The 27498-nt window shown below is 39.4% G+C and overlaps 1 protein-coding gene and 1 non-coding gene across 3 annotated transcripts; both read left to right on the top strand.

The window, feature by feature from the left end:
• The first annotated feature begins 296 nt into the window (after positions 1-296).
• On the top strand, positions 297-27498 carry Tmf1 (TATA element modulatory factor 1). 2 transcript variants are annotated; one of them, XM_030255349.1, is made up of 17 exons: positions 297-937; positions 2480-3678; positions 6045-6148; positions 7109-7235; positions 9017-9122; positions 10558-10700; positions 11194-11360; positions 12043-12199; positions 15307-15399; positions 15773-15929; positions 17888-18080; positions 18848-18917; positions 19113-19205; positions 20886-20987; positions 21250-21402; positions 22479-22604; positions 23951-26457. In XM_030255349.1, the coding sequence occupies exons 2-17, from the start codon at positions 2998-3000 to the stop codon at positions 24092-24094; spliced, it is 2616 nt and encodes an 871-aa protein (XP_030111209.1). In that variant the 5' UTR covers positions 297-937; positions 2480-2997; the 3' UTR covers positions 24095-26457. The 2 variants fall into 2 exon arrangements, with proteins under 2 accessions (XP_030111209.1, NP_001074580.1); NM_001081111.2 differs by having other exon boundaries at positions 324-566; positions 23951-27498.
• Positions 16501-16631, top strand: Gm26175. The gene has a single exon (XR_003956580.1). It is a non-coding gene; the product is annotated as a small nucleolar RNA SNORA36 family (small nucleolar RNA).

The raw sequence follows: 27498 nt of genomic DNA, 5'->3' as shown, positions 1-27498 counted from the left end.
TAGACATCCAGGCCAGGCGAGAACTGGCCAACTACTTTTTGAGTACCAAGATTAATAAGTGTGAGGCCTAGCCGCCGGGATTATAGCGAGGCACACGCGGCTCTGGTCGCTCCCGGAGGTCTGGGCCTCGGCGCAGATCGCGTCCCTCAGTTGAGAACGGCCATGAAGCCCAGAGGCGGCTGGTAACTAAGGGCTCCGCTCCGCTCCCGGATGTGGCTTCACGCTACCGCCTCCGTCCTTCCGTCTGGGCGGAACTCGGCTCCCGGATCTGGTGGTTGTGTACGTGGAAGGGCGGCGCATGCGCGGCGGGGCCCGGCTCAGCTGTGCGGAAGGCTCGCAGCGCCGCGCGGCCGCGGGAGGCGGTGGGGCCGGGGCCGCCGCTGAGGCCGCCGGAGCCGGCCGGAGCCGGCGCTGAGGAGGGGCCATGAGCTGGTTCAATGCCTCGCAGTTGTCCAGCTTCGCCAAGCAGGCCCTGTCCCAGGCCCAGAAGTCCATCGACAGGGTCCTGGACATCCAGGAGGAGGAGCCGAGCGCCTGGGCCGAGGCCATCCCGTACGGCGAGCCGGGTAAGCGGGTCCCGGGGTGTCGCGCCTGCCTGCCTGCCTGCTGTCGGACCCCAGTCCCGCACGCCTCGGCCCCGGTGCGGGTCCTGCTGACCTCAGGTGTCAGCTCGAGCTCTGGTCCTGGCCCCAGGCCCCTGACTACAGAGTCAGGAGCACAGCCCCAGATCCCCAATTGCTAGGCGTCTTCCGCCTTGGCGCCCTAGGTCCGAGCCTTGTAAATCCCCAGTCCCGGAGCCCCGCGGGAAGCGTTTAAGGAACACAAAAGACTTTGTTTACAAAAAGTTCACCGTCTCAAAACAACCCGAGTCAGGGATGGTAGACCCCGTGTTCTACAGAGGAGCTAACCGAAACTCAGAATGCATAACTTTCTCCAGGTGAGGCACAGTCTGTACGGGGCAGAGTCCCAAGAGAATTTGTGCTCCAAGAGTTCCCAACTGTAGCCCTTTTTGCAGCACCAGATCTTTCAGATGAACTGAAATTACTCTTTCCAGGATTATTCGGTTGCTTGTGTCTTTACGTCTAAGGGAGTCTGGAGCACTTTTCGTGTGTAGCAACAGACACTGGGGCAAACCTTTGGATGAAAGTTAACTGTGGTTTCTGGTTTTAGATGTACATTGTTGAAAACTCGGGACCTAAGTTGAATCATTGATAACGTAGTTTATGTATGACTGTAGATATATCGTGATCTTATTTCATTCTCTGTGGCACCTTGCTATTGGGAAGCTCGCCTTTTTGTGGTTGGACCCCAGAGCTGGAGTTACTAAACTTAAGATCAGATGTTTCAAATAAAAAGATACTCATTATCCCCCGCCCCGGGCGAAATCTGAGACATGGATAGTGCTGTATAATTTATTTTAGAGGGCAGGTTGTCTGAAATGGAATATGCTTTCTTGAATGCTATTTTCATTGATCATCTGTTGTGTTTTAGATTACAAAACAACATGGGTCTGAAGAATAGGAATAGTTTAAGTGGATGTGTGGTTACTATAATTTTGTACCACATTTTTCAAGAGGCAAAGTTAAACCCTGGTATCCGTGAGGATGCTAATTAGCTACCTCGAAGACCTAATCTTGCCTTAAGCTTTGTTTTCTGGTTTCACACACTGAACAAATAAATGTAAAACTCTGTTCCCAGTTCAGTTTCCCCAACACTCTTCATTCCTCATAGCTGTGGAATCACGTTAAGAGGCAGATTTTATTAAAGGGCTTCTTGAGTTGTTTTTTTTTTTTTTTTCTTCCTCAGGAAGTCTGTGTACCCTTTCCATAAGCTTCTAATTGCAGAGTTTTGGTAATTTTGCTATCTTAAAAAATGTGGAAAAAATAATTTGGGGTTTAAGAGAGGGGAACTTGCAGACTGGTCATTAAGTACATAAAAGTGAATTCATTCACTAGAACTCACTGTTCTCATCAGTTTAATTATGATTTTTGAAAAAGACTGTCTCTATTATCTCAGGTTAAGTTTTGAGCATTGCTGTCTGTTTAGTTTATAATGTTACAAGAATAAAATGAGCGTGTGGCTGGATAGTGCTGTGACTGCATGTGCCTGTTAGTGAAGATTTGAACTGTCTTTGTGAGATGAGCCATGTGCCTGGGATTTCACACTGGCTGTACAGCCTTGATCACTACTTTAAGCATGTATTCCGAGGGGCTAGCATACTTGCTTTGGCCTGGCAAAACCAAGTCTGGTCTTGTACTTGTTCCTGAGACTCTCATAGGTTGGCCCACACTGGTTTTATTCTTTAACGCCCAAAGTTAACCTGGAAACTAATAAAGTGATGCTGTAAGGAAAGAGTCTAACTTTTCCGAGTTACAGGGTGCAGTTCATAAATTCCCTTTGCTCCCACTTGATGACTGATGATGATTTAAATACGAATGCTAACATTCTTTACTTAATGAACTAATTTATTTTGTCAAAGGAATAAGTCCCCCTGTGAGTGGAGGATGGGACACTTCAACCTGGGGATTGAACTCAACAAGCAGCGAACCTCAGAGTCCCCCAACAGCCTCTCAAGCAATTACAAAGCCAGTTCGAAGGACTGTAGTAGATGAATCTGAAAATTTCTTCAGTGCCTTTCTCTCTCCGTCGGATGCCCATACCATTCAGAAGAGCCCAGTGGTATCAAAACCTCCATCTAAATCCCAGCGGCCAGAGGAAGAAGTGAAAAGCAGCTTACAAGAATCGTCATCTCCTGGCCAGTCCAGAGTTTCTGAGACAGCTGAAGTGAGAGACTCCGTGTGTGTTTCTGGAGAGACTTCAGCCGTGGGCACTCCCTCACCTGTACCTGAAGACAAGCATGAAGAAACGGCAGGTGAAGAGTCTGAGGTGAAGGTGCCCACTGTGAGATTGAAGGCGTCTGAAAACGTAGTTAATGTAAACACAACAGAAGATGTATCTACCACATCCACTCAGTCTCTCACGGCAGAAACGAAGGATATGGCTTTGGAACCTAAAGAACAAAAACACGAAGACAGACAGAGCAACACACCTTCTCCTCCTGTTAGCTCCTTCTCGTCGGGCACCTCCACCACTAGTGACATTGAAGTTTTAGATCACGAGAGTGTAATCAGTGAGAGCTCGGCCAGTTCGAGGCAAGAGACTTCGGATGCAAAGTCGAGTCTTCACCTCATGCAGACGTCATTTCAGCTCCTCTCTGCGTCTGCTTGTCCCGAGTATAGCCGCTTAGATGACTTCCAGAAGCTCAATGAGAGTTGCTGCTCATCGGATGCTTTTGAAAGAATAGACTCATTTAGCGTGCAGTCTCTAGATAGCCGGAGCGTAAGTGAAATCAACTCAGACGACGAACTGCCAGGCAAAGGCTATGCTTTAGTACCCATAATAGTGAGTCCTTCAACCCCAAAGACTAAAGTAGTAGAATCTACTGAAGAGAATGCTGAAGAAGAGGAAGGAAACGAGACATTAGTTGCGCCGTCTGAGGAAGCAGAATTAGAGGAAAGTGGCCGAAGTGCTACTCCAGTGAACTGTGACCAGCCAGATATATTGGCTTCTCCCACAGCAGGAAGTGGCGGGCACTCTGCCTCTGGACCGGCCACTGAGCAGTGTGAAGCTGTTGAAAACCAGCCAAAAGCACCGCCAGAGAAAGAAGATGTTTGCAAGGTAACTACAGAGTAGAAGAGGGCATTGGGGTATGTTTCAGAGTTACAGATGTTTTCGTGGATGTGTGGTGATTTGAAAAAGTAGATGTTTGATCATTTAATTGTAGCAGTTACGGACTTTAAAATGAGTAATTATGTTAAATTACTTGAAGTTCTTGCAAAGCAACTATGGTAGACTTAAGTAGATATTATATAAAAGCTTAGTGTTTCCATTTTCCATCTGTATTGCTGCGTCCTTATCACTTTAACATTCTTTGATGCTCTGTTCATCTTTCTGACAGTTTGCAAAGGACTGTTTAAGTCACAATGTGTTCTCCTGAAGATAGACATGGAATATCAATCTGAATGTTACCACTTTTATATCAAAGTGTTTTGCATATGTATCCTATTTATGGGAAATTTTAGATTTTATCGTTTTGGTTTTATATGAATACTGTAGATGCTTTCCTGTGTTTACTAGTCTAATGTTGATGTTTCATTGACATAACAGGTATACTTCTTACAGTGCTTTGGCGTGCCTTTTCCTTACGTTACTTTGCTATCTGTTTTTAATAGCTATCTTATATGAATGAGAAAATGAAATGGCCAGGGAGCAAAAGTAAAACCTGGGAATGACCAGTGACTTCTCCCTAATACATACAAGAGAGAATGGTGTCCATTCTTAATGTTAGACCACAGCGCTGCTTTCTCCTGAGTCTTAGACATTGAATAGGAGCTAACATCTCTAATAGGCTTCTGAAATGTATATATAATGTGGAGAAATGTGTGTGTGTGTGTATATATACGTATATATATATATATATATATATATATATATATAAATAAATAAAAGTGGAGAAATGTATATAACGTGGAGAGATGTATATAACATGTGGAGAGATGCATATAACATGTGGAGAGATGTGTATATATAACATGTGGAGAGATGTGTATATATAACATGTGGGGAGATGTGTATATATAACATGTGGGGAGATGTGTATATATAACATGTGGAGAGATGTGTATATATAACATGTGGAGAGATGTGTATATATAACATGTGGAGAGATGTGTATATATAACATGTGGAGAGATGTGTATATAACATGTGGAGAGATGTGTATATATAACATGTGGAGAGATGTATATATAACATGTGGAGAGATGTCCTGTGAATGCTCATTTTGCCTTAGTTAACATTTTTGAAAGTAGCAGGTTCCGTGCCCTGGGTTTCATACTGTTCAAGAACAAAATGCCATGCTGTAGTTTTGAATGAGCAGCAGCAGCAGCCATAGAGTACATGCTGGTATTTTGAATCCCCCAAAGGCATCACTAGTTACTGTTCATGTTTTCAGACTCCTTAGGAAGGTAAGTGATTTTTAGTCTGTTCTGACTCAAGACAAGACCTTTTTTTTTTTTTAAAGATTTATTTATTTTATGGATGTGAGTACACTCTGTAGCTGTACAGATGGTTGTGAGCCTTCATCTGGTTGTTGGGAATTGAATTTAGGACCTCTGCTCGCTCTGGCCCAAAGATTTATTTATTATTATAAATAAGTACACTGTAGCTGTCTTCAGACCCACCAGAGGAAGGTGCCAGATCTCATTACGGGTGGTTGCTGGGATTTGAACTCAGGACCTTCGGAAGAGCAGTCAGTGCTCTTCCGCACCGAGCCATCTCACCAGCCCAAGACAAGACTTTTTTGAAGCTGGAAAAGCACCCTCTCTGCCTTTACAGAGAAGTTTATCACTGCTTTAGCAAGACTTAGACATGAGATACTCAGAGAATTACTTCTGTTAGTTTTATACTGATATATCCTAGAAAATTCAAATTACATGCTTAAGGGGTTTTTTGTTGTTGTTTTAATTTTATTTTTAAGTATAGTGGAGAATAGTTAAAAAATAATTACATTTGGGCTAAAGGATAATAAGAATACAGCAGGATATCTAGGTACAACGAAATTAAGATGTGAAACATGGCCAGAAGTTTGGATTGGCTCCTTTTTTTTTTTTAATTTATCTTCCTTCTTTAGTGGCTGTACAAATATATTATCCTAGATTTTTTCTGTTAGGAATACCCCGCTTTAGATGTTCTTATGCATATCACCTGTTTAGTCACCATGTGCTTCCTGTAAGGTTAGACGCAGAAGTGGAATCTTCTATGTTCTCAGGTAGATTCTGCCTAGTCGTTCTCCCAACTCCTTCATCAGTGTGCAATCCTACCAGGTACATGGCTGCTCTGGTGCGTCCTCTCCAAACCATTGGTTAGAGTTTGTCGGTGTCGCCTCTGTCCTCAGCAGTGGTGGTTGAGTTGTGAGCAGCTGACGCTTACGGCTTTTTACCTGCGTCACAAATGATTGACTCGTGGTTGTTCTCTCTTTTCAGACAGTTGAATTTCTGAATGAGAAGCTAGAAAAGAGGGAGACTCAGTTATTGTCCCTTAGTAAAGAAAAGGCACTTCTGGAGGAAGCGTATGATAACCTGAAGGAGTAAGTATGCAGAGCACACGAGTGATGTCACTACGTGTGTACAGGCCGTTGTACTTGGATGCTTTAAAATGGAAGCGTTTCACAATTTGGACCTGGAGAGGTGGCTTAGTGGTTAAGAACACTTGCTGCTTATGCAGAGGACCTGTGTTTGGTTGCCAGCACCCACATAACTCCAAGGGTTCCAGGCTCGTATGTAGTATATGTATATGCATGTGTATAAAACTCAATAAATAAGTCTTTACAAAATGTTTTGCAATTGAACTTGTTTATAGTCACTGAAAATTATATAGTGTTTCAATTATAAACATATTTAAAGTTTTCTTCTCAAATTATCTTTACCATGTTATCTTTGACATTTTCAATCAATGTTTTATAAAAATACATTCAAATGTGTATATTACATATACACATGTATATCTTCTTATTCTCTTAGTATTAGAGATTTAAAACATGTGTTTAGTGAAAATTGAAATCCTATATTTAACACAGGATTGGTTTACTTTGAGACGATTGAGGAAGTGTGACAGGAAAGATTTAGAATTGAAACATTTATTTTTGTCTTAGATCTGCACATCTAATATTTGAGGTTTCTTAAATTTAGTTTGGTAGACTGAGGATACATGTTTGTGGTCTAGCGTTTTCCTACCATGCACAGCTCTGGGTTCAATCCTGACTAACACTAACAAATACTTTAATTTTGCAAATGATTTTTCTTTGATGAATTAACTGTTGGGCCAGGCATGATGACACACATGCCATCATAAAATCCCAGCAGAGAACCAGAGGTAGAAGGGTGAGTTTAGAGAGGACATTTGTGCTCTAGTGTAGGACCATGTCTTACCATCAAAGCAGAGTAAAGGTTACTAGACTTCACCCATATTGTAATATGGTATATACTGGAAAAATGCTGTCATCTAGACTGTTAAACAGTGTCTTCACTCTCATATATTTTGAATCTAGTGAAATGTTCAGAGTAAAAGAAGAAAGTAGTAGCATTTCTTCCCTGAAAGATGAATTTACCCAGAGAATTGCAGAAGCAGAAAAGAAAGTTCAACTAGCCTGCAAGGAGAGAGATGCTGCTAAGAAGGTAATTGAAATTAAACGCTGTTGAGTTCCGTGAGTGAACTCAGATTTTGGTATTAGAAACAAGTAAACATTAAAAATGTATGTAGCATATTAACAGGTAAATTGTCATTTTTGGTACATTAACGTTGGTAGATTTTGATCCTTTAAAGAAATGTAGAGACTGGAGAGTTGGCTCCGCAGGCTTTGAAGCGCCCACTGGGCAAGCCCAAGGACTAGAGTTTGGATCTCCAGAGCCCATGTTAACGCCAGGCGTAATGGCAGTGTCAGTAACCCCAGTGCTGGGGGAGGGGCTCAGAGATGGCGGATGCTTCTAAAGCTCTTTACTCTGCCAGCCTCACCAAACTGATGAGGTCCGTGTTCAGACCGTGTCTCAGAAAAATAACAATGTGGAGCATTAATCAGAGAAGTTCCCTGAAGGCTGCCGGGTCCTCTACCATTGTATACTCAAATGTGCACATGCATACAGACATTTTCTCTAAAACAGGTATTTATGTAATTTATATATGAATCCTTGCAGAGACCATTAAGGTAACCAAAAATGATAATTCCATCAAAATAAGCAACACTTAAACCTAAGTGGTACTATGTACATTTTCAAAGTACTCATTAATCCCCTGGATTTTCCTACCACTTCAAACATGTACACTTCTTTAAGTCTAGATGAAAAGTGTAGTTTGTAGTGGCTAATGACTCCTTTTTGGCGTATGTAATACTGACTTGTGCTAACATTCCTCATCTTTGATCCTATTGGCATTTGGGAGGCTAATTCTGTTATGGACACTATTGTACTCTGCAGTTAGATGCCTAGCAGCCTTCTCAGCCCCTCCATGTCACTGCAGTCATCCTCCCCTGCTTAGTTGCAGGGACTGCCATGTGCTCTTTGGGAGCAAAGCCATACCTCTTCAGAAGCCGTTATTGCTGTGCTCTCAATCAGGAGCACTTACATTCTTGAGGTGTTAAAGCTACGGTTGTAAATTATCATGTGAGTCCTAGCTTTTGTTAATAACTTGCTCTTTGCATTTAACTTTTGAAATTAGGCTGCTTTCTCACTTTATTATTAGTAATCTCTTACATTTTAATGTCTCTGTGTGGGCATCTGTGGACATGTGTGTACATGTGTGAGTGTGCCTGGGGAGTTTGCAGTGAATGGTTTTCTCTTTCCACCATGTGGATCCTGTACATCCAATACAGGTCATCAGCTTGGTGACAAGTGCTTTTTAACTGCCAAGCCATTTCACAGGACCCCTTTTCTACTTTTTGACTAATAGTAATTTGGTTGCCATTGTTATTGGTACTTAAAAGTGTATAACCATAATAATGATATACTTGATTGGTGGAAATTTACTGTTTTTCTGTGTGACTCTTACATGAAGTCTCATGCTTGGCTGCTTTAATTAGCTAGCTCATTTTAGACACTGGCAATAACTTGAGACACTTAACCAACAAATCTCTTCCTGTCTTGTATTGCTGTGTTGATCTAAATGCAAAGCTTAACCTATAGATTACATGTGTAGAAATACTGAAGGACAACAGTATAGGAAGTTATTTTCACTCATTTTTATATTAAAACTTGCTTATAGAAATGATGAGTATAGACTTATGTGCTATTCACAGCTGTTTTCTTGTATTAGTTAACTATGCAGGTGGGTTGACTAAACTGATAGCTTTTAATATTGGGATGAGATTGTGGGTAGGTGGCGTCTTCAAACATGGGAAGGCTGGAAAAAAATATACCTAGGATGGAAATAATTCTTTATGATAACCACAGCTTTTTTAAATTAGGAAATGAAAACCATAAAGGAAGAACTTGCCACTAGATTAAATAGTAGTCAAACTGCAGACCTGTTGAAGGAAAAAGATGAACAGATTCAAGGTTTAATGGAAGAAGGTAGGTATTTTGTTGATTATTAATAATAGTCTAAGAAAAAGGAAGACTACTTCCTATGTAGTAGGTAGAACATGCTTCCTAATGACAAATACTGAGCTGGGTATGGTGGCACACGGCTGTAGTTCCTGGCGACACTGAAGCCGGAGGATCTGCCGAGACAAGGGGGTGAAGATAAACCTGAGTAACACAACAACAATAAACAACAGGAAAATGAAAGAAGGAAAAGAAGAGGGAAAGTGGGATGAAACAGGAGGAACAGGAAGCAAAGGGGAGGAGAGGGGAACGAAAGCCAGGAGGGTAGACTTACACCACAGACTATGGCTTTCACGGCTTGTGGAAGAATGGGGTGAGATGTCTTGAAAGAAAAATATGCTATGCAGTTTTTTGCTCTGGGAAGATTTTTTATGTTTAAAGTTTCCAAAAACTGGGCAGAAATTTGTGCTGCCCTTTACAAGTTTGTAACATGCCATAAGAGCCCGTCAGTAAACAAAGACATTCGAAGGCTGTGATGTAGGTCTGACGGGCCGAGTTCCCGGTCTGAGCGCCATGAGGTTCCAACAGTTGATGACTTTTAATATATTTGTATTTTGGCTTTTTTTTTTTTTTCTTTTTAAATCTTGGAGGTCTAGTTTTTCTTCAGTGTATCTTTGCATCTTCAAGCATAGTTAAAATTGCATATTTCATGTGCAGCCTTCTTATCTGTCACTGTAGTATGAAATATTTTGTATATTATTACTGACAGCTGTATAAAGTTCATTGCATGGCAATATTGCAGTTATTTTAGTGATTGTTAATGTTAGATCTATTATTTTTTAAATGTTCATATTACAAATGTGGGGTGAACATTTCTTAGGTCATTGAATGTAAATATGTTTCAGAGCAGCTATAGAATTTGAGGACAATTGGAAGCAATCACTTAATTTGAAGCTAACTTTTACCCAACTTTTTTTTTTTTTTTTACTTACATAAGAATTCCTTTAGACAGTGAGTATATTGGATATTACTCGGTATATTACTAGATATGATATACTTTCCTGTCCTTTAGGAACCATTTTTTTTTTTTTTTTGGTTCTGAACCTATTTTTATAAGCAGGAAATATAGGTACATAGGGAATCCTAAGTTATAGCTATGAGCTAGATGTTGTGTAAACACTAATAATCCTAGCATTTGGAAGGCTGTGGTAGGAGGAGGAGCCCGAGTTTGAGGCTAAAGATCAAATGAAGACTGTTAGTATCTTGTTACCTAGAATCCAGTCACGTAATAATTTTAATATTTATTGATAATTCCTGTTCAATTGAGTTTTAACACTGGAGTTTAGAGTCTTTATGGTATTAAAAAGTCATTTTTGCTACTGGTTAGATAAAGCTTTCTATGCAGGTTCTTAGACACTCACTATTTTGTTGTTGTTGTTGTTTGTTTTTTTACAACCATCAGGAGAAAAACTTTCAAAGCAGCAGCTGCATAATTCCAATATCATTAAGAAATTAAGAGCTAAAGATAAAGACAATGAAAATGTAATTGCAAAGCTGAACAGAAAAGCTAAGGAGCTGGAAGAGGAGTTACAGCACTTAAGACAGGTGACCAGCAGTCAGTGTTCTCTGAACATGCGTTGCTCTTACTTCCTCTAATTGGCCATGGTGTGTGCAGCATTCAGAATGATCTAATGGGATGTCAGGCAAGAAAAGGGCTTAGTTTATTGATAAATGACTAGCTAATGTTGTCTCATGTCACCGTGATCAAACACTTGACATGAACGATTCCATCACAGTGGGAAAGATATGACAGAGGCTTGTGGTGGGGCAAGTGTGTGGCAAGTGTTTGTTACTTGGTGCCATCCAGGAAGTAGAGAAGTAGGGCTGGGCAAACCCTGAAGGCCTGTCCTCCCATTTCCTCCAGCCAAGGTTTGAACAGCTTTCCAGAACTTACCATGAGCAGAGCTGTGTTCAGACACTTGTGCCAGTGGGCCACATTTTCTATTCAAGCTATAGTCAGTGTTAGAGATTTCCCAGAATTCGTTATGTACCATGCACCATTTATTGAAAGGTGTTCTTACCTGTTTTGATAACATAGGTCCTTGATGGCAAAGAGGAGGTTGAGAAACAACATAGAGAAAATATTAAAAAACTAAATTCTGTGGTAGAACGCCAGGAGAAAGATCTTGGCCGACTTCAGGTAGACATGGATGAACTTGAAGAGAAGAGCCGAAGTACTCAGGCTGCCCTAGATAGTGCGTACAGGTATGAACGGTGTGGTGGGCTTACAATCTGTTATCACAGTGGGAGGTTAAAGAAGTCTGTTTTCTTTCCTCTTCCTCTTCCCCTCCTTTCTTCTCCTCTCTTCTCTTCTCTTCTCCTCTCTTCTCTTCTCTTCTCTTCTCTTCTCTTCTCTTCTCTTCTCTTCTCTCTTCTTTCTCCCCCATCCCCCTCCCCCCTCTCCCCCTCTTCCCCTCTCCCCATCTCCCTTTCTCCCCTTCTCTCTTTTTCCCTTTCTCTCTCTCTTTCTTTCTTTCTTTCTTTCTTTCTTTCTTTCTTTCTTTCTTTCTTTCTTTCTTTCTTTCTTTCTTTCTTTCTTTCTTTCTATTTTTATGTGCATTGGTATTTTACCTGCATGCATGTCTGTGTACCACATGCCTGAGAAGGATGGAGAAGATTGTTGCTCTTAAATACTGAGCATCTCTCCAGCTTGTCTTTTTTTCTGTTGTCTAGGTACTAGCAACATTTACAGATTTTTCTATGAGTGTGTCTGTAATTAGAAAAAGCGAGTCCAACTATAAGATCCTTATAACGACTAGAATTATTGTACAGATGTGCTTGCTGTTATTTTGAGATTTCTATGGTACATAGAAATTGCATTAGTTTAGCTATGTGTTTACATTTGTGTTTTATTAATAAATAAAAAGTATCAATCTACTTTTTAAAGAGAACTTACCGATCTTCACAAAGCCAATGCTGCTAAGGACAGTGAGGTACAGGAAGCTGCTCTGAGGCGTGAGATGAAGGCTAAAGAAGAACTTTCTGGGGCACTGGAGAAGGCCCAGGAAGAAGCCCGTCAGCAGCAAGAGGCATTAGTGCTTCAGGTAGGCAATTTCTGCAAAGTCAACAAATGTGAATCTCTTCTTCTATGAGGTACATCTAGGAATTTTCTGTGACTATGTCACTGGCATTTTTAGAATACTGGGTTATACAGACTCATTTGTGTGCGTTTTAAAGTGTCTTTAGTGTGATGCACACACCGTGCTGTTACTGCTTGGCTTTCTCTGAGTTTCATACACGTTTATGAGTATATGGTGTTGTGAGATGTAGCTCAGTGATGGAGCTGAGCACTCACTGCTAGAGGAAAGAAAGCTTTATGAAGCTAGGTATCCTGTGGCTAGAGTAATATATATGCATTTAATTAAAACATAGTTTCAAGAGACTGTGTTGTATCATTGACTCTTGAACATACTTGTAACATTTCTGGCAGTTCATGAACCTAATGAAGGAAGAAAAAAAGTTTGGCATACTGTAGTTACAAAATGTCAAATATTGTCAGACAGTGGTGGTGCATGCCTTTAATCTCACAATTTTGAGTCAGGAAGATGAGTATTTGAGTTTGAGACCAGCCTGGTCTACATAAAGAGTTCCAGGATAGCCAGAGCTACACAGAGAAACCCTGTCTCCCCCCCCAATATATATCTATATCTATCCCCCCAATATACATATAGATATGTAGATATATCGATATATATATAATTTATATAAATATAATATATATTGAACATTTATGATATATCATTTAGCTAACAATAATGCTGCTGTAAGTATTCATTACACTTTGTTCTGTTTGGTTTCTTCACTGCAGAGGGTCTAACCCAGGGCCTTTTGTGTACTAGAGAAGTGTTGCCCTACTGAACTACAGCTTTATTGCATAGTAGGCCTTATGTATACAGACACCTAGTTTTCCAACCCTGCTGAAAACACGCAAAACTATTCTCAGCAGCCTCAATTAATGTTTGGTTTTGTTTCACATATTTGGTGGATGACTGACTTAACCGATGAAAGCTTGGCTTCTTCTGTGTGCCCTCCCTGTTGCGCCTTCTGGTCCATGCATCACCACGTTCTCAGTGTTGGCCTCACCTTTTCAGTGTTGGTGTCATAAATGCAGGGCTACAGATGTCTGCCTGCTGAGAGATTCACTCAGCCACACTGGCGTTTCCGTCACTTTTCTTCCAGGAAGGAGCGCTGTTTTACAACTTGCTCTGTTCCTACTGGACTATTCTTATATTTTGCACATAACCTTTAATGGTTGAGCCGTCTCTAGGATATTCTGCTAGTTATATAGTGGTAAAACTTAGAGTTTTAGTTTTATACCTCTTTGCTATGTAATTTTCAGGTATATTTTTGATAAGTTTGGATTGCTTTCAATATTTTATGTTGGAAATTATGTCGTGGTCCACATATCCATATGTTTCTTCCACCCTGTCATTTTCAAGGGGCTACCTTATATAAGGAAATACGTATATACAGAATATTACTACTGGGCTGGAGAGATGGCTCAGTGGTTAAGAGCACTGACTCCTCTTCCAGAGGTCCTGAGTTCAAGTCCCAGGAACTATATGGTGTCTCACAACCATCTGTAATGGGGATCTGATGCCCTCTTCTGGTGTGTCTGAAGATAGCGACAGTGTACTTACATACGTGAAATAAATAAATAAATCTTAAAAAAAGAGATAAAGACATGTATACAGAATATTACTACTTTAAATGAATGGGCTAGAAAGATGACTCAGCAGTTAGGGGCACTTACTGCTCTTGCAAACCCAGGTTTGGTTCCCAGATCTCACATGGCTGCTTAATAACTGCCCATAACTCAGTTCCAGGTGATCCAGTGCCCTCTTCTGACCTCCTTGGGCACCTGTACACACATGTCATACACATGCATGATACACACACACACACACACACACACACACATGAATACCCTATTTTTTAATATTTAAAAATTCTTTCAAATTAAAAATATATTACAATAATAAAGAAAAATTGAGAGTAAGGAATAGGATATGGGATTGTCACTTTTAATTCAATTCTTTTTATTTTTTAAGATTTATTTACTTACGTGTATAATATATAAGTGCTCTATTTGCATGTCTGCCTGCATGACAGAAGAGGACATCAGATCCCATTATAGATAGTTGTTAGCCACCATGTGGTTGCTGGGAATTGAACTCAGGACCTCTGGAAGGGCAACCAGTGCTCTTTCTTAACCACCACCGAGCCATCTCTCCAGCCTGGGATTGTCATTCTTGAAACCACCATGGTATATAAGGATTGCTAATTTTGTATGTTACTTGGTTAATATTATCTCCCTCTAGTTTTTTTTTTAATAATTGATAACCGTAGACATGATAACCTTTCCATTTATGATGAATAAATATTTTATGCCTTGATTGTAATGTTTAATGCTTGTGTATCAGCATTTGAAAACAAATCACAGGACTGCTACAGTTCAGAGCTCTGCCTTCACCTTGTTGCTGCCAGGCTTGCTAATGCATCTCCATGTGCTCCAAAGACTAAATCTACTGTACTGCAGTGGCCAGATAGATGCCAACACCCTTTTCTGATTAGTTAAATATGATGCCACCGTATTAAAAAAAGTTATGGTAGTTACTCATTGTGTAGCTGTGTGTGAGCAGCACCTTGCTCCTTGTTCTTGTACTGAAACAGTGTTGTATAAGCAACCTTCAACTCTTGTTTCATACTCCCAAGTAGCTGTGCCTACAGGCACACAGCATCACACTCAGAAAGAGTTTAGTTTTGTTTTATTATTTAGATAGGGCCTACTATGTAGCACAGCTATCTGGACAGCCTAGGCTGGCCTGGAGATCGAAATGCTCATACTGACCTCACCAGTATCCCAACACCCCTAGTTTAGTACCTAGGTTTTATTTGTTTGTTTATTCATTAGTCTAGTTCTGATCTCTCCTCTCTCTTATTGTATGGCAGGGCTATACATATTTGCATACTTTTCTTTGATAACAGGATGCTTTCAGTTAGGTGGTGAATATGTTTATAGCCTTGGCATTGCTTAAGGATCAGGATGCGTGCTCACCGTTTAGCATGAAGTGTCATACATAAAAAGTCCACACGGATGTCAGCAGGAAGTTACAGCTAATGCTCCGACAGAGTGTTGTTTATCCTGCAGGTGGGGGACCTCAGGCTAGCGCTGCAGCGGGCGGAGCAAGCAGCTGCCAGAAAAGAGGATTACTTACGCCATGAGATCAGTGAACTTCAGCAGGTATGGTCATGCTTTCCCAAGCACAAGGTCAAAGTAATGTGACCACTTGAAGTAATGTGACCAATCAGGAGGCTAGTATTCCTGGATCGAAAGCCTTACTACCAGTGGACACATGTTAGTAGCTTAGTGAACCAAGTACAAGCAGTCCTCTGAAAAGAACTAGGAAGACGTTTGGTTTTGTTTTAAAGGAAGTCTTTATCAATAGGCTTGCTGCATATTCAATAGTGTTTTTCTTTTCTTTTTAGAAGTAAGATAGCTAACTTTTTTCTTGGAAAAATTGAACTCAAGTTTAGGTTTGCTGGTGTTTTTAGCGTTTTGTTTTGTTTTGTTTTTTCTCTGTCAGTGGTAATAAAGTAAGAATTTTTTGATTCAGAGACTCCAAGAAGCAGAGAATCGAAACCAAGAGCTGAGTCAAAGTGTTTCATCAACAGCCAGACCGTTGCTGCGACAGATAGAAAACTTACAAGCAACTCTGGGGTCCCAGACGTCCTCGTGGGAGACACTGGAGAAGAGTCTTTCTGATAGGCTTGGTAACGAACGCCTTTAGTAGTTTACATTTGATGCAGGAAACTTTCTGTCTTGTCTGTAGAGGTAGAATAGTGGTCTGGCACTAAAATTCACCCAGTCCTGTGGTGACATTTGTGTCTAACATATAGATATGTCTTCCCCCTTTTTTATGGACACCTCAGTTGGGACTCTTAAAGCATTTTTTCTTACACAGTGTGTCATGTACTTTACTGCCTGCCATTTCATTTGTTGTATTGGTGTGGGGGTGATGTGTTTGTGTGTACAAGTATGTGTGAAAATTTATATGCCCATATGTATATGCATATGTGTGGAGGCCAGAGGTTGATATCTGGTATCTTCCTCAATTACTTCTCTACCTTATTTTTTGAGACAGGGTCTCATTGAGCCTGCAACTAACTGATTTGGGTAGATTGGCGGGCTAGCAAGCCACCCGCATCCTCCTGTCTTTGCCTGCCTCGCTGTGGGGTTACAGGCATATACTCCTGTATTTGCCTTTTACCTGAGTGCTGGGACGCCCAACTCAGATCCTGTTTTCTCAGTGTTATTTTTTTGAAATGCATATAGAACTTATCACTCCAAAGTGTTGAGTTCAGTTCAGGGCAGCTTCCCTGTTCTGTTAATTAAACTTTGGGACATTGAAATTGGCTGAGGGAAATGAACTGAATAGAGTAATTACTCTATTCATATACTTCGAGCCTACACAAACAAATAAAATAAAAATTTAAAAAGTTATAAACATTTCAGTAGTGTAGTCCTTTGACTGTTGAGTGTTAGTCTGGGATGTCTGTTCTGTAGTTTATTTCCCCATTTACTTGGGGGAGGATGGCTGGTCTGCTTCCAGATTTAGGTAAAGGTGCTGTAAATGTCTGTTCAGGAGTGCAGTTGCTGGACCATATGGACGTTCGTGTTTAGTTTTCAGAAAAATTGCTGAACTGTTCTCATAGTGCTTATAGCTGTGGGAATAATCCAGTTTGTTTAAAACCTTGGTAGCATTTTCCGTTCTCTGTTTTTGTTTTGTTTTGTTTCAATTTACAATTCATAAATTCTTATATCTCATCATCTTAATTTTCTTTTCCCTAATGAGAGCTGATGCTGAGCATTGGTTCATGTGCTTGTTTTCCACTGGTCCATTCTGCAGGGTGAACTGCCTGTTGACAGCTCTGTCCACGCTGTAGGGTAAACTTCCTGTTGACAGCTTTGTCCACTCTGTAGGGTGAACTGCCTGTTGACAGCTCTGTCCACGCTGTAGGGTGAACTGCCTGTTCATAGCTTTTGCTCATTTTTAAACTAAACTGTCTACAGTTTCACTTCGGAGAGTTGTACTTTAAGCACTAAATCTATACATGTCTCTTGCATTTATTTTTTTTCCAGTTTGTACCCTGTCTTTTCTATATTACAAATAGCTAAATAAATAAGACAGGACCTCATATAGTCAAACTGACCTCAAACTGATCTCAAACCCTCTAGGTAGCCAAGGATGACCGTGAACTCCTAATCCTCCTGCTTCTTTTGCCAAGTCATGGGATTATAGATGTATACCACCAAGCCTGGTTTATGCAGTGCTGGGGATGAAACCATGGCTTCATGCCTGCTATACAAGTAAACAAGTAATGAAGCTCTGTCTTTAGCCTGGTGTCTTTTCCTCCTCTGCACCTGCTGCAGAAGAAGGACTCTATTTTATGGCTCTATCTTTCTTTCATTCTATTTGTCTTTTACTAGTCTACTTTGTCCATGGATATTTGGTTGCTCCAGTGCTTCTTATTGATTTACTACCCTGCTACTGAGTAACAGTATTTTCAAGTCAATCCACTGAGGAGAGAATGCTAACTTGTGCATTGAGCAATGCTGGCTTCTTGTCTAAGTCTGGAAACTTGAGTCACTAGAAATTTGAGGTCAGAACCAACCTGGTGTCTGATCTTTCCCTGGTGTATGCATATGATTTTTCTTCCTCTATAATCAGGTGAATCACAGACCTTGTTGGCTGCAGCAGTTGAAAGAGAACGTGCAGCTACAGAAGAACTCCTGGCCAACAAAATCCAGATGTCTTCAGTGGAGTCACAGAATACGTTATTACGACAGGAAAACAGTAGACTTCAGGCCCAGCTAGAGTCAGAGAAAAATAAACTAAGAAAACTAGAGGATGAAAATAGTCGGTGAGTATATTTATGTGATTCTCTGTGGTTCTTAACATTCTAAAGCACTTTTGGAAAGTATTTTGTTGGGTCTTCCTTTCATTGCATGGAGAACTGAACACCTTGAGTATTTAAAGTTAGGGTCATTTCTGACATGCGTCAAGCTAGGGAGGGAGCCACTGCAGGTCTTGTAAGGCTGCGTGCGATGTTCTACATAAGCTGTGTTTTTCCAGGTAAAGTATCTGTCCTATCAGTGAGGTTTTTATTTTTTATTTATTTTTTTTTTTAAGAGGCCACCAACAGAAGCAAGGGTTGGGGAGGTGAGGGAGGGAGGAGAGAATGGTGGCTATGCAGTCTTCCAGTGTGTTCTAAGTAAGAATTTGGATTCTCCTAAAACCATGGCCTGTAAAATCATCTCTCTGAAATTACATAAAGTCAACGGCTATGCTTTTACCCTTGACCCCTGCTTTTTCTTTCCTCTCTCTCTCTTTGTTTCTTTCTTTCTCCCCCTCCCCCTCTCTTTTTTGCCACATTTGAACTTGGAATGCTAGTATTTAAATTACTGTGTAAATGTCTCATTTTAAATCTCCAAGCACTGGTTTAAAAAATGGGGGTAGAGTAGAACTTTTGAGTCTCAGTGATCTGGAACAGTCAGCTAGAAAGTCTTCAATGCTGAGCTGGTGACAAAATGACTACTGACTATGCATGCATCTGGGGTTTGACAAGTGGAGAGGTTTTAGTAGACTTTCCTGTCGCCTTTTTTGCTCAATTCCCTCTGGTTTTTCTAGGTACCAAGTTGAATTAGAAAACCTAAAAGATGAATATGTAAGAACGCTTGAAGAGTCAAGGAAAGAGAAGGTATTTGTTAGTGCTCGCTCCCCCAGGCTTGCGTTAGAGATGGATGGGGAGGGCAGCAGCAGCAAACTGCTGTGGAGCTAAGCTGGGTGAGGCGGAACCTTGTCCTCAGGGCTGAAGGAGCAGCTTGTACTTGACACTCTGAGCTTCCTGCCGGGGCTAGTATCTCAAATGACCTTACTGTACTCTCTCCTTTAGACACTTTTGAGCAGTCAGTTAGAAATGGAAAGAATGAAAGTTGAACAAGAAAGGAAGAAAACCATTTTCACTCAAGAAGCACTAAAAGAAAAGGTACTGAATTGTGTTGGTTTGTGTGTAGCTAAGCTGTTGTGGGTAACTGTGGATTGCTCTGTGGCTTGGTTGTCCTGATGTCTTGAGTTTTTCTCCTTCTAAAATTACTGAACTGAGTGGTAGCATGGCCAGTACTCCATGAGAACAGGTTTGAAGTCACTGGAGTGCATTCAAATTGATCTGTGATTGGTCGTGAATTATAGAAACGTTTACACTTTTAAAAATACCTCTGCCTCTTACTACCAAGTGCTGGGATTAAAGGCATGTACCACCACTGCCTGGCTGTGATGTCTTACTGAAACTAATATAGCAGATGGCCCAAAGGTAACTTCAGAATTAATTGGCTTGTTGTATATTTCTGATTAGTAAATGTAGTGAGGGTTTTTTTTTTGTTGTTGTTGATTTTTTTTGCATGTGTATCAGTGTGGTGTGTGAAAATATGTGTATGTGTGTTTGCATATGTGCAGGTGTGTCTGTCTTCACTTATTCACTACTTTGTTTTATTGAGGCAAGTCTCTTGCTGAGCCTAGAACTAGTCTAATGAGCTAGCTTGTCTCAGGGAGCCTGTCTCTACCTCCTGGGTACTGGGATTGCAGGGACCCACCACATTTGCCTGGCTTTTCTATGGGTTCTTGCATCTGAACTCTGGTCTCCATACTTTATGCACTCAGCCACCTCCTTAGCTCCCAGAGGTAATTTTTACAAAACATGTTTCCTTGTTTTTTAAGTTAGATTCTTTCTTTGTAGTCCTAGCTGTCCTAGAACTCATTCTGTAGACCAGGCTGGCCTCAAACTCAGAGAGATTTGCCTGCCTCTGCCTCTCTCTCTCTGCCTCTCTCTCTCTCTCTCTCTCTTTCTCTGCCCCTCTGCCTCTGCCTACCAAGTGCTGGGATTAAAGGCATGTACCACCACTGACTGGCTGTTTTTTGGTTTTAATACATTAAAATAAAAGGAATAAGTCAGAAATTTTAGCAACTTTAAGAGTAATTGATAATATGTTCTATAACATGATGTAGTTAGCTTCTGTAGGCTTTTCAACCAAAGCACTCTGATTCCATTTAAAAAAATAATAAACTGGCTAATTGTGTTATAATATAATTGGGGAAAGGCAGGCTTTAAAGTTAAAAAAAAATTTTTTTTGCCTTTTTAAGATTATTTTATGTATATGAGTCTGGTTTTATGTATATCAGAAGATAGTCAGACTCCATTACAGATGTTGTGAACCACGATGTGGTTACTGGGAATTGAACTCAGGACCTCTGGAAGAACAGTCAGTGCTCTTATCTGCTGAGCGATCTTTCCAGCCCCCAGGGATTAAATTTTAATTTAAAATGTTTTTATTGTGTGTGTGTGTGTGTGTAGGTCAGAAGACAACATGCTAGAGGCTAGAGTTGCTTCTTTCTTCTTTACCATGTGGTCATAGGATTGATTGAGCTTAGGTGAGGCTTGACAGCAAGCATCCTTACCTGCTGACCATCTTGCCAGCTCAGCTCCTAAATTTTTTTTAAATTTATTTATTTTATGTGTGTGAGTACACCGTCGCTGTTTCAGACACACCAGAAGGAGGGTATCAGATTCCATTACAGATGGTTGTGAGCCTTTGTTTTCATTAATTCTAGAAAATTTTCTTGCTTGCTTTATTTTTGCTTCTCAGTCTTACAGAGTTTTTTCTCCCCTAAGGACCACAAGCTGTTTTCTGTTTGTAGCACTCCCACCATGTCACGTTCCAGCTCTATAAGTGGAGTCGATGCTGCAGGGCTGCAAGCGTCCTTCCTGTCTCAGGTAATGGCTTACGTGTGGTTCTTACATGCGTTTAGTTCTTACCTTGAGTAATGCTAAAGGAAACATGCAGTTGCCAGATCGGCTGACACCGTGACCTTGTTGGGGAATGTAGTGCTAATTGAAGTGACGAAATACACATGATTTTCTCCTTTTGAGAACAGTCATAAGACATTTCAAAGCAAGAATGAACAGGATCTTTGTTTGAACTTGATAATAGAACATAATGTGTGTTAACTGTCTGTGTGTGCTCTTTAATGAATAGGATGAGTCTCATGACCATTCATTTGGGCCGATGTCTACATCAGCCAGTGGAAGCAACCTTTATGAAGCTGTAAGGATGGGAGCTGGATCGAGCATTATTGAAAATCTGCAGTCTCAGCTAAAGCTGAGGGAAGGAGAAATTAGTCATTTACAGGTATTTTAAAAAATTAAGTATGCTATGGGGTGGGGAATGGAATACGGAGTGTAAAAAATGAATTACAAATAAAATTAAATTTTAAAAAAATCTCCAAAAGAATAAAAATAAAGTACTAAAAAAAAAAATTAAGTATGCTATAGAAACCCATGAAATAATGGGTCCCAATAAGTAGTCGCCTTCATTTCATCTGAACTTTGAGCCCAATGGAAAATAACATGAATTGGTGACATATATCCCACTTACTAATAGTAAAAGCTAGAGTCAGATGACTGATTCTCCTAACTGGCTGACTGCCAGAATGAGGTAGATTTATCTGCTCTGTCCTAGGACATGTTGGGAGCCTGAGCCCTGGCCTTCCCCAGAGAGGACTTAGTGTATCTAAGAGCAGGAGTGGCCCTTTCTTCCCAGCATCTCTTCTCAACAAGATAAAAGGAAGCACTGAAGTCGTGCTTGCTTCATTCTTCCCGTAAATGCCACAGGAGAGTTTCTCTAACTTGCCCACTGCAAGGACTAACTTGAGAGAGACCTGCACACAGAGGAAACAGCCCAGAGAGGCGGGCGGGAGCTGTATTGCTTACAGCGTGAGGATTAGTAAAGCCGCTTTTAGTTTACGATGATAAACTTTATACACTGAAAATGAAAAGCTCTTGCCATTCTCATTGAAATAATTTTAATATGGATTGATGTAAATTGCCCAGCTTGCTGTGCTTGCGAGTGCTGCTTAGATTCTCAGCGAGTAGTGAAAGCTTTTAGCGATAAAACCCACGGTTAAGAGGGGCAACATGCCTATGACCTTTTCTAGTAACTTAGAGTAATGCAAATGTGTGTTGTTAAGAGAAAAATCTGGCTGCATTTTTGCAAGAAATCATTGAATTTTCTTCTTGCTTGCTTAGTGAACCCTCTAATTAATAAACTCCTAAAGAAAGTTGGGGCCCCCTTTTTCCCACTGCTTTAGGATTGTATATTGACATATGTTTGTCTTCAAGAAATGACACATTGACTATTTTTATATTAATAAGAGCATTAAACAAGGTATGTTTTTATTGAAACCATTTTATGATTATGTTTCTCAGCTGGAAATTAGTAACCTAGAAAAAACTCGATCCATAATGTCCGAAGAGCTAGTTAAATTAACAAATCAGAATGATGAACTTGAGGAGAAAGTGAAAGAGATACCCAAGCTTCGAGTTCAGCTGCGAGTAAGTATTCTTCACTTAGGGATAAGTCTAAGATATTTTAATCCAGTAATTATTCCTTTCTCTGGTTTTAGTTTACATAAAATGTGTATGGATGACTTGGTAATTTTGTTGAAAATGAATGAGTCAGTAGTTGAGTAAAGAATGTTAGAGATGGGGGCTGGCAAGATGGCTCAGTGGTTAAGAGCAAAGACTGCTCTTCTGAATGTCCCGAGTTCAAATCCCAGCAACCACATGGTGGCTCACAACCATCCGTAACGAGATCTGACGCCCTCTTCTGGTGTGTCTGAAGACAACTACAGTGTACTTAAATATAATAAATAAATCTTTAAAAAAAAAAGAAAAGAATGTTAGAGATGAATCCATTGCCTGTGTTCCTGTCTATCTAAACTGTTTAGATAAAAATGTTCAGTTCTAATCAAAGAAAAGAACAAGATTTAGGTCTGCCTTCTTAATATTTGACTTGATGTTTGTTTCATCACATCACTATGACAAAGCTGAATGTTAGGGCAGACTTGTCCTGTGGGGTATTGCCAAGCAGTACTTAAACCAAGTTAATCACGAAGGCAAAAATCTCATCAAGGATACTTGAATTAATGGGAAGGAGACCGACTAAATCTTAGTTGGAGAGAGTTGTACATTTAGTGGAGAAATAGGGTTTGAGAGAGAGAGAGAGTGTGTGTGTGTGTGTGTGTGTGTGTGTGTGTGTTGTATGTGTGTTATGTACATGTGTGCTGTGATGCATGCTAGGAGGCAGGAAGAATAAGTGGCTGCCCTGCTCCATCTCTCTACCCTGTTATTCCCATCAGACAGAGTCTCACTGAGCCCAGAGCTTGCTGTTCTGTGGGTAGGCTGGCTGACTGGCTTGCAGTTCCAGGGGCCTCCTCCCAGTGCTGAGGTTACAGGCCACAAGGCTTCTTCTTCTTCTTTTTTTTTTTTTTTTGTTTTTTGTTTTTTGTTTTTCGAGCCAGGGTTTCTCTGTATAGCCCTGGCTGTTCTGGGACTCACTCTGTAGACCAGGTTGGCCTCAAACTCAGAAATCCGCCTGCCTCTGCCTCACAAGTGCTGGGACTAAAGGCGTACGCTACATGGCTTCTTATGTCAGTGTTGAGGCTTAGAAGCAGGGTCCTCATGCTTGCTCAGCAAGTGCCCTTCCTCACTGAGCCATCTCCTCAGTCCCCTGTCTAGGTTTTCAAAGCAGTTCCTCTGTTTTGCTCTGTATCCCTAGATAGACTGGCTATGAGTATAACTTTTTAAAGAGATGAGTTTATATTTTTGTTCAACTTGTGATAATTTTTCTAGTGACTTATAACTTATAACTTATGTTTGTATGATCACATATTTTTCAGGATTTGGATCAAAGATACAACACTATTCTGCAGATGTATGGAGAAAAAGCAGAAGAAGCAGAGGAACTTCGCTTGGATCTTGAAGATGTAAAAAATATGTATAAAACTCAAATAGATGAACTTCTAAGACAAAGGCTCAGTTAACTTCTGAAGTTTGTATTCCCATCAAACTAAATGTAAACACTTAATATATAAATGCAGACTTCCAATAAATTCTTTTATAGAATTAGAACTGGGATTTGCTGTAGATTGTAAAAAAAATTTTTTTAAATTTCTTTTCTAGTATATAGTAATATTTGCAGTTAAATTATTTTATGTAATATTTGAATTTTATTTTTGGAACTATTCTTTAAAATTTTATTTTTTAAAGCTTTTTTTTTTTCTTTTTTCTTTTTTTTTTCTTTTTTCTTTTTCTTTTCTTTTTTTTTTTTTTTTTTTTTTTTTTTTTTTTTTTTTTTGGTGCCTTGAACAGCACAGAGATTTCTTACTTTATCCACAGGAAAGGAGACTGGTGTTTTCGTATTATTGTGGATATATAATTAATTGTATCTAATTTGTATGTGTTTGTACATATTGAGAGATTTACAGAGTAATGTTAACACTGAAATTTTGAAATCTTTCACACTGAAATCTTCAACATATTTCTTAAAAATGTTTTAAACATTTGAGTAAAAAGGTTATTAAGCCTGTAACTACTAAATTATAAACTAAGGATTCCCTTTAAAAGCAGAAGTCACACTGACATGTTTAAAATGTAAAGAGTAATTTAAACTTAAAAAATGTTCTGTTTTGAAAATTTATTCCATGTATCTTCCACAATGAAGTGTGAACAAATCTAGATGCTTTTTGTTACTTATTCAAAGAAAGCTATAAATATTTAATATTAACTAGGCATAATTGGGTAGTGGGAAATGTTGCTTGTAGTAAATTGTGATAGATACTATCAGTAGCAGGTAATTTTGAAGTATTTTACTACACTGTTATATGAATCTAACAAAATAAAATCATTAAAAAATTTACTCTTAAAATTAGTCAATTTACTCTTTAAAATTACTTGTTTAGTTTCATATAATTATATTTCTGAACATTAGAAATGAATGTTTTAAAATAATCTCCATAGCAAAACAGAAAAGTAATAGAAGTACATTTAAATTGGGGATTTTATAATTTTATGTAGTTGAACCGTTTTTCCTTGAACCTTCAATAAACAAAAAAATTGCAATGAGTAGTAGTGTAGAATAACTTTAGAATATAGTTTTCCCCTCTTCCAAATGTCACTTTGTTTAAAAATTAGTCAGGTTGTGTTTTAGACCTGTAAAATATTTTGATAGATTCTATTACTTAAAATTGTTTAATTGCTTTTATCACAGTCCTTCTTTATTCTTTTGCTTCTTTTGTTCTTTTGCTTTTTGTGGTTCTGGCTAAGGTAAAAAATAATCCAAAAATATATGGAAATTACAGAAAGAGTAATAAATGTTAGAGTGTATGCTGCTGAGGGGAGCCTGCTGGAATCTCACTGTTTGACTCCATGTGTCCAGGACGTTTGCACGCCCTGTGAGCCCCTGAGCCGCCTCACCTCAGCTGTTGTGTCTACTGTAATAGTGTGGATGAGCTTGTGATCCGGTAATCCCTTTGTTCTTTAATGGCCCCAAGTGACAAAGCCAAATGTTAGCCAGGAGTGCTTCCTTAATGGCAAGATGAACATCCACATTGGCTGTCTTGCTGGAAATTGATAGCTTCTACTGTTTCAGGCATCCACTCTGGGTCTCAAAACTGTCTTCCCCACGAGAAGGTAGGAGTTCAAGTAAAAACCGTAAATTTTAGTTACATTTTAAACTCTACTTCAGATCACAGCTGTGAGTAGCCATCTTGCAGAATGGAGAAATTTTAGGGGTAATTCAAGTGACCTTGTTTTTATCTTGTGTTCTTGTGTTTCTGTTGTGGGAACTCAGATTTGTAGCACGAATAAATGTTCTTTTGGTGAAAGTAACAGTCATAAAATTAAGTTTTTGTATTTTAGTGGTAAAAAGCAGCCTCATAACTTTTTGCTAGCTTTAAAATGTTTTAATATTCAGGGGCAAGATGATAAGTCTGACAGCAATAAATACATAGTGTTAAAAGAGACAGGAAACCTGAATTTCAAAATTGTTGGCAAGCATTTAGAACTGGTAGTTTGGGAAATGTAAAATACTTTTTAAACAAATAATTTGGGAATGTGGCAGAGAAAAGATTTTGAAATTAAAATTTCCTGTATTCTAGATTTTATAATATCAACATTAAATATTTTTCTTGGTTCTTAATAACATTAATAAAAGCAGCCCACTTAAAAATCTTAAAATGTTTTCAACTTACTTATGTATAAAATGACATGCAACCATTTATATCTGCTTCATCTGTAAGTGAATAGCTGATGTTCACACTGCTTATGTTGGCTAGAATATACTTAGACCTTTCAGTACATTTCAAGTTGATAAGGGGCACTGAATAAATTTCTTGTAAATAATCCAGTAAGTGGCAGAAGACTTATTAAGCATTGGTTGCTCTTTAATTTTCTTTGTTATGTATCATTGAAAATTATCTACCCATATGCTAGTAGAATATTCTAATGCATAAAATAGTTTGCAGTTAGATGCTTCCATTCTTGGGGGAGAAAACAAAATTCAAAAAACAAAACAAAAAAAAAAACCAAAAAATAAAAAACCCCTCAGATACTTGGAATTAAGAGGCCCAGGTGTTGGAGGTGAGCACGTGGAGACTGCTGCTGCTGCTGGGCCTCTCTTGAGAACACTCTATAGCATTCAGCATGTGGGATGTACCAAATACACGACATTGCACTTCAAAATATGCTAAGTGTGGATGATTACTGACTTAGAAAAATTTTTGGTTTTTGTAGTTAAGTAAATGTAAGGAATATTTAGGAAGTATGTTTCCCATCAGTTATTTCATTAATTGAAAGTTTAATTTGAATGCTTATTTAAAAGCACATGATTTTGGCCTAGAGAGCACTTGCTGATCTTCCAGAGGGCCTGAGTTCAATTCCCAGCATCCATGTGGTGGCTCACAACCATCTGTATCTCCAGTCCCAGGGGATCCAGCACCCTCTTCTGGTGTCCTCAGACACCAGGCACACAGTGGTGCACAGGCCTAGAAGCAGACAAAACACCCATACACATAAAGTAAATAAATGTTCTAGATGCACACAATTTGTAGTTATTGAAAACAAAGCCCCCAAATTAAGGAGAAATGGGTGCAAAATGTCTTATTTTACTACTGTTTAGTATTATAGACATGTATGTTCCAGGGATCATTTCTCATTCTCATTACAAAAAAGCTGGTCCAAGTTTTCTTATCCTTGGCCAGTTTTAAACTAAAAAAAACAAAACAAAACAAAACAAAACAAAAACCAAAAAACCCCACAAAAAACAGCTACATATTTTGTAAAGGGCTAAGAGTATGATTTAAACTAAAAGATTGATATTTTAATTCCAAATGAAAGGTACTGTAAATAAGCATGGGTCTGATTTAAATAAAGATTTCAAAGTCTGCTT

The sequence above is a fragment of the Mus musculus genome, chromosome 6, assembly GCF_000001635.26.
Source record: "Mus musculus strain C57BL/6J chromosome 6, GRCm38.p6 C57BL/6J".
Lineage (NCBI taxonomy): Eukaryota > Metazoa > Chordata > Mammalia > Rodentia > Muridae > Mus > Mus musculus.
This window is presented reverse-complemented; position numbering and strand designations above follow the sequence as displayed.

What these genes read in the sequence shown, in the direction of transcription:
- Tmf1 (NM_001081111.2), top strand. Translation starts at nt 425, where the DNA reads ATGAGCTGGTTCAATGCCTCGCAGTTGTCCAGCTTCGCCAAGCAGGCC. An exon ending in AGTTACAGCACTTAAGACAG is followed by an intron (nt 10,701 to 11,193) that starts GTGACCAGCAGT and finishes TTGATAACATAG; the next exon opens with GTCCTTGATGGCAAAGAGGA. An exon ending in GAGAAATTAGTCATTTACAG is followed by an intron (nt 21,403 to 22,478) that starts GTATTTTAAAAA and finishes TATGTTTCTCAG; the next exon opens with CTGGAAATTAGTAACCTAGA.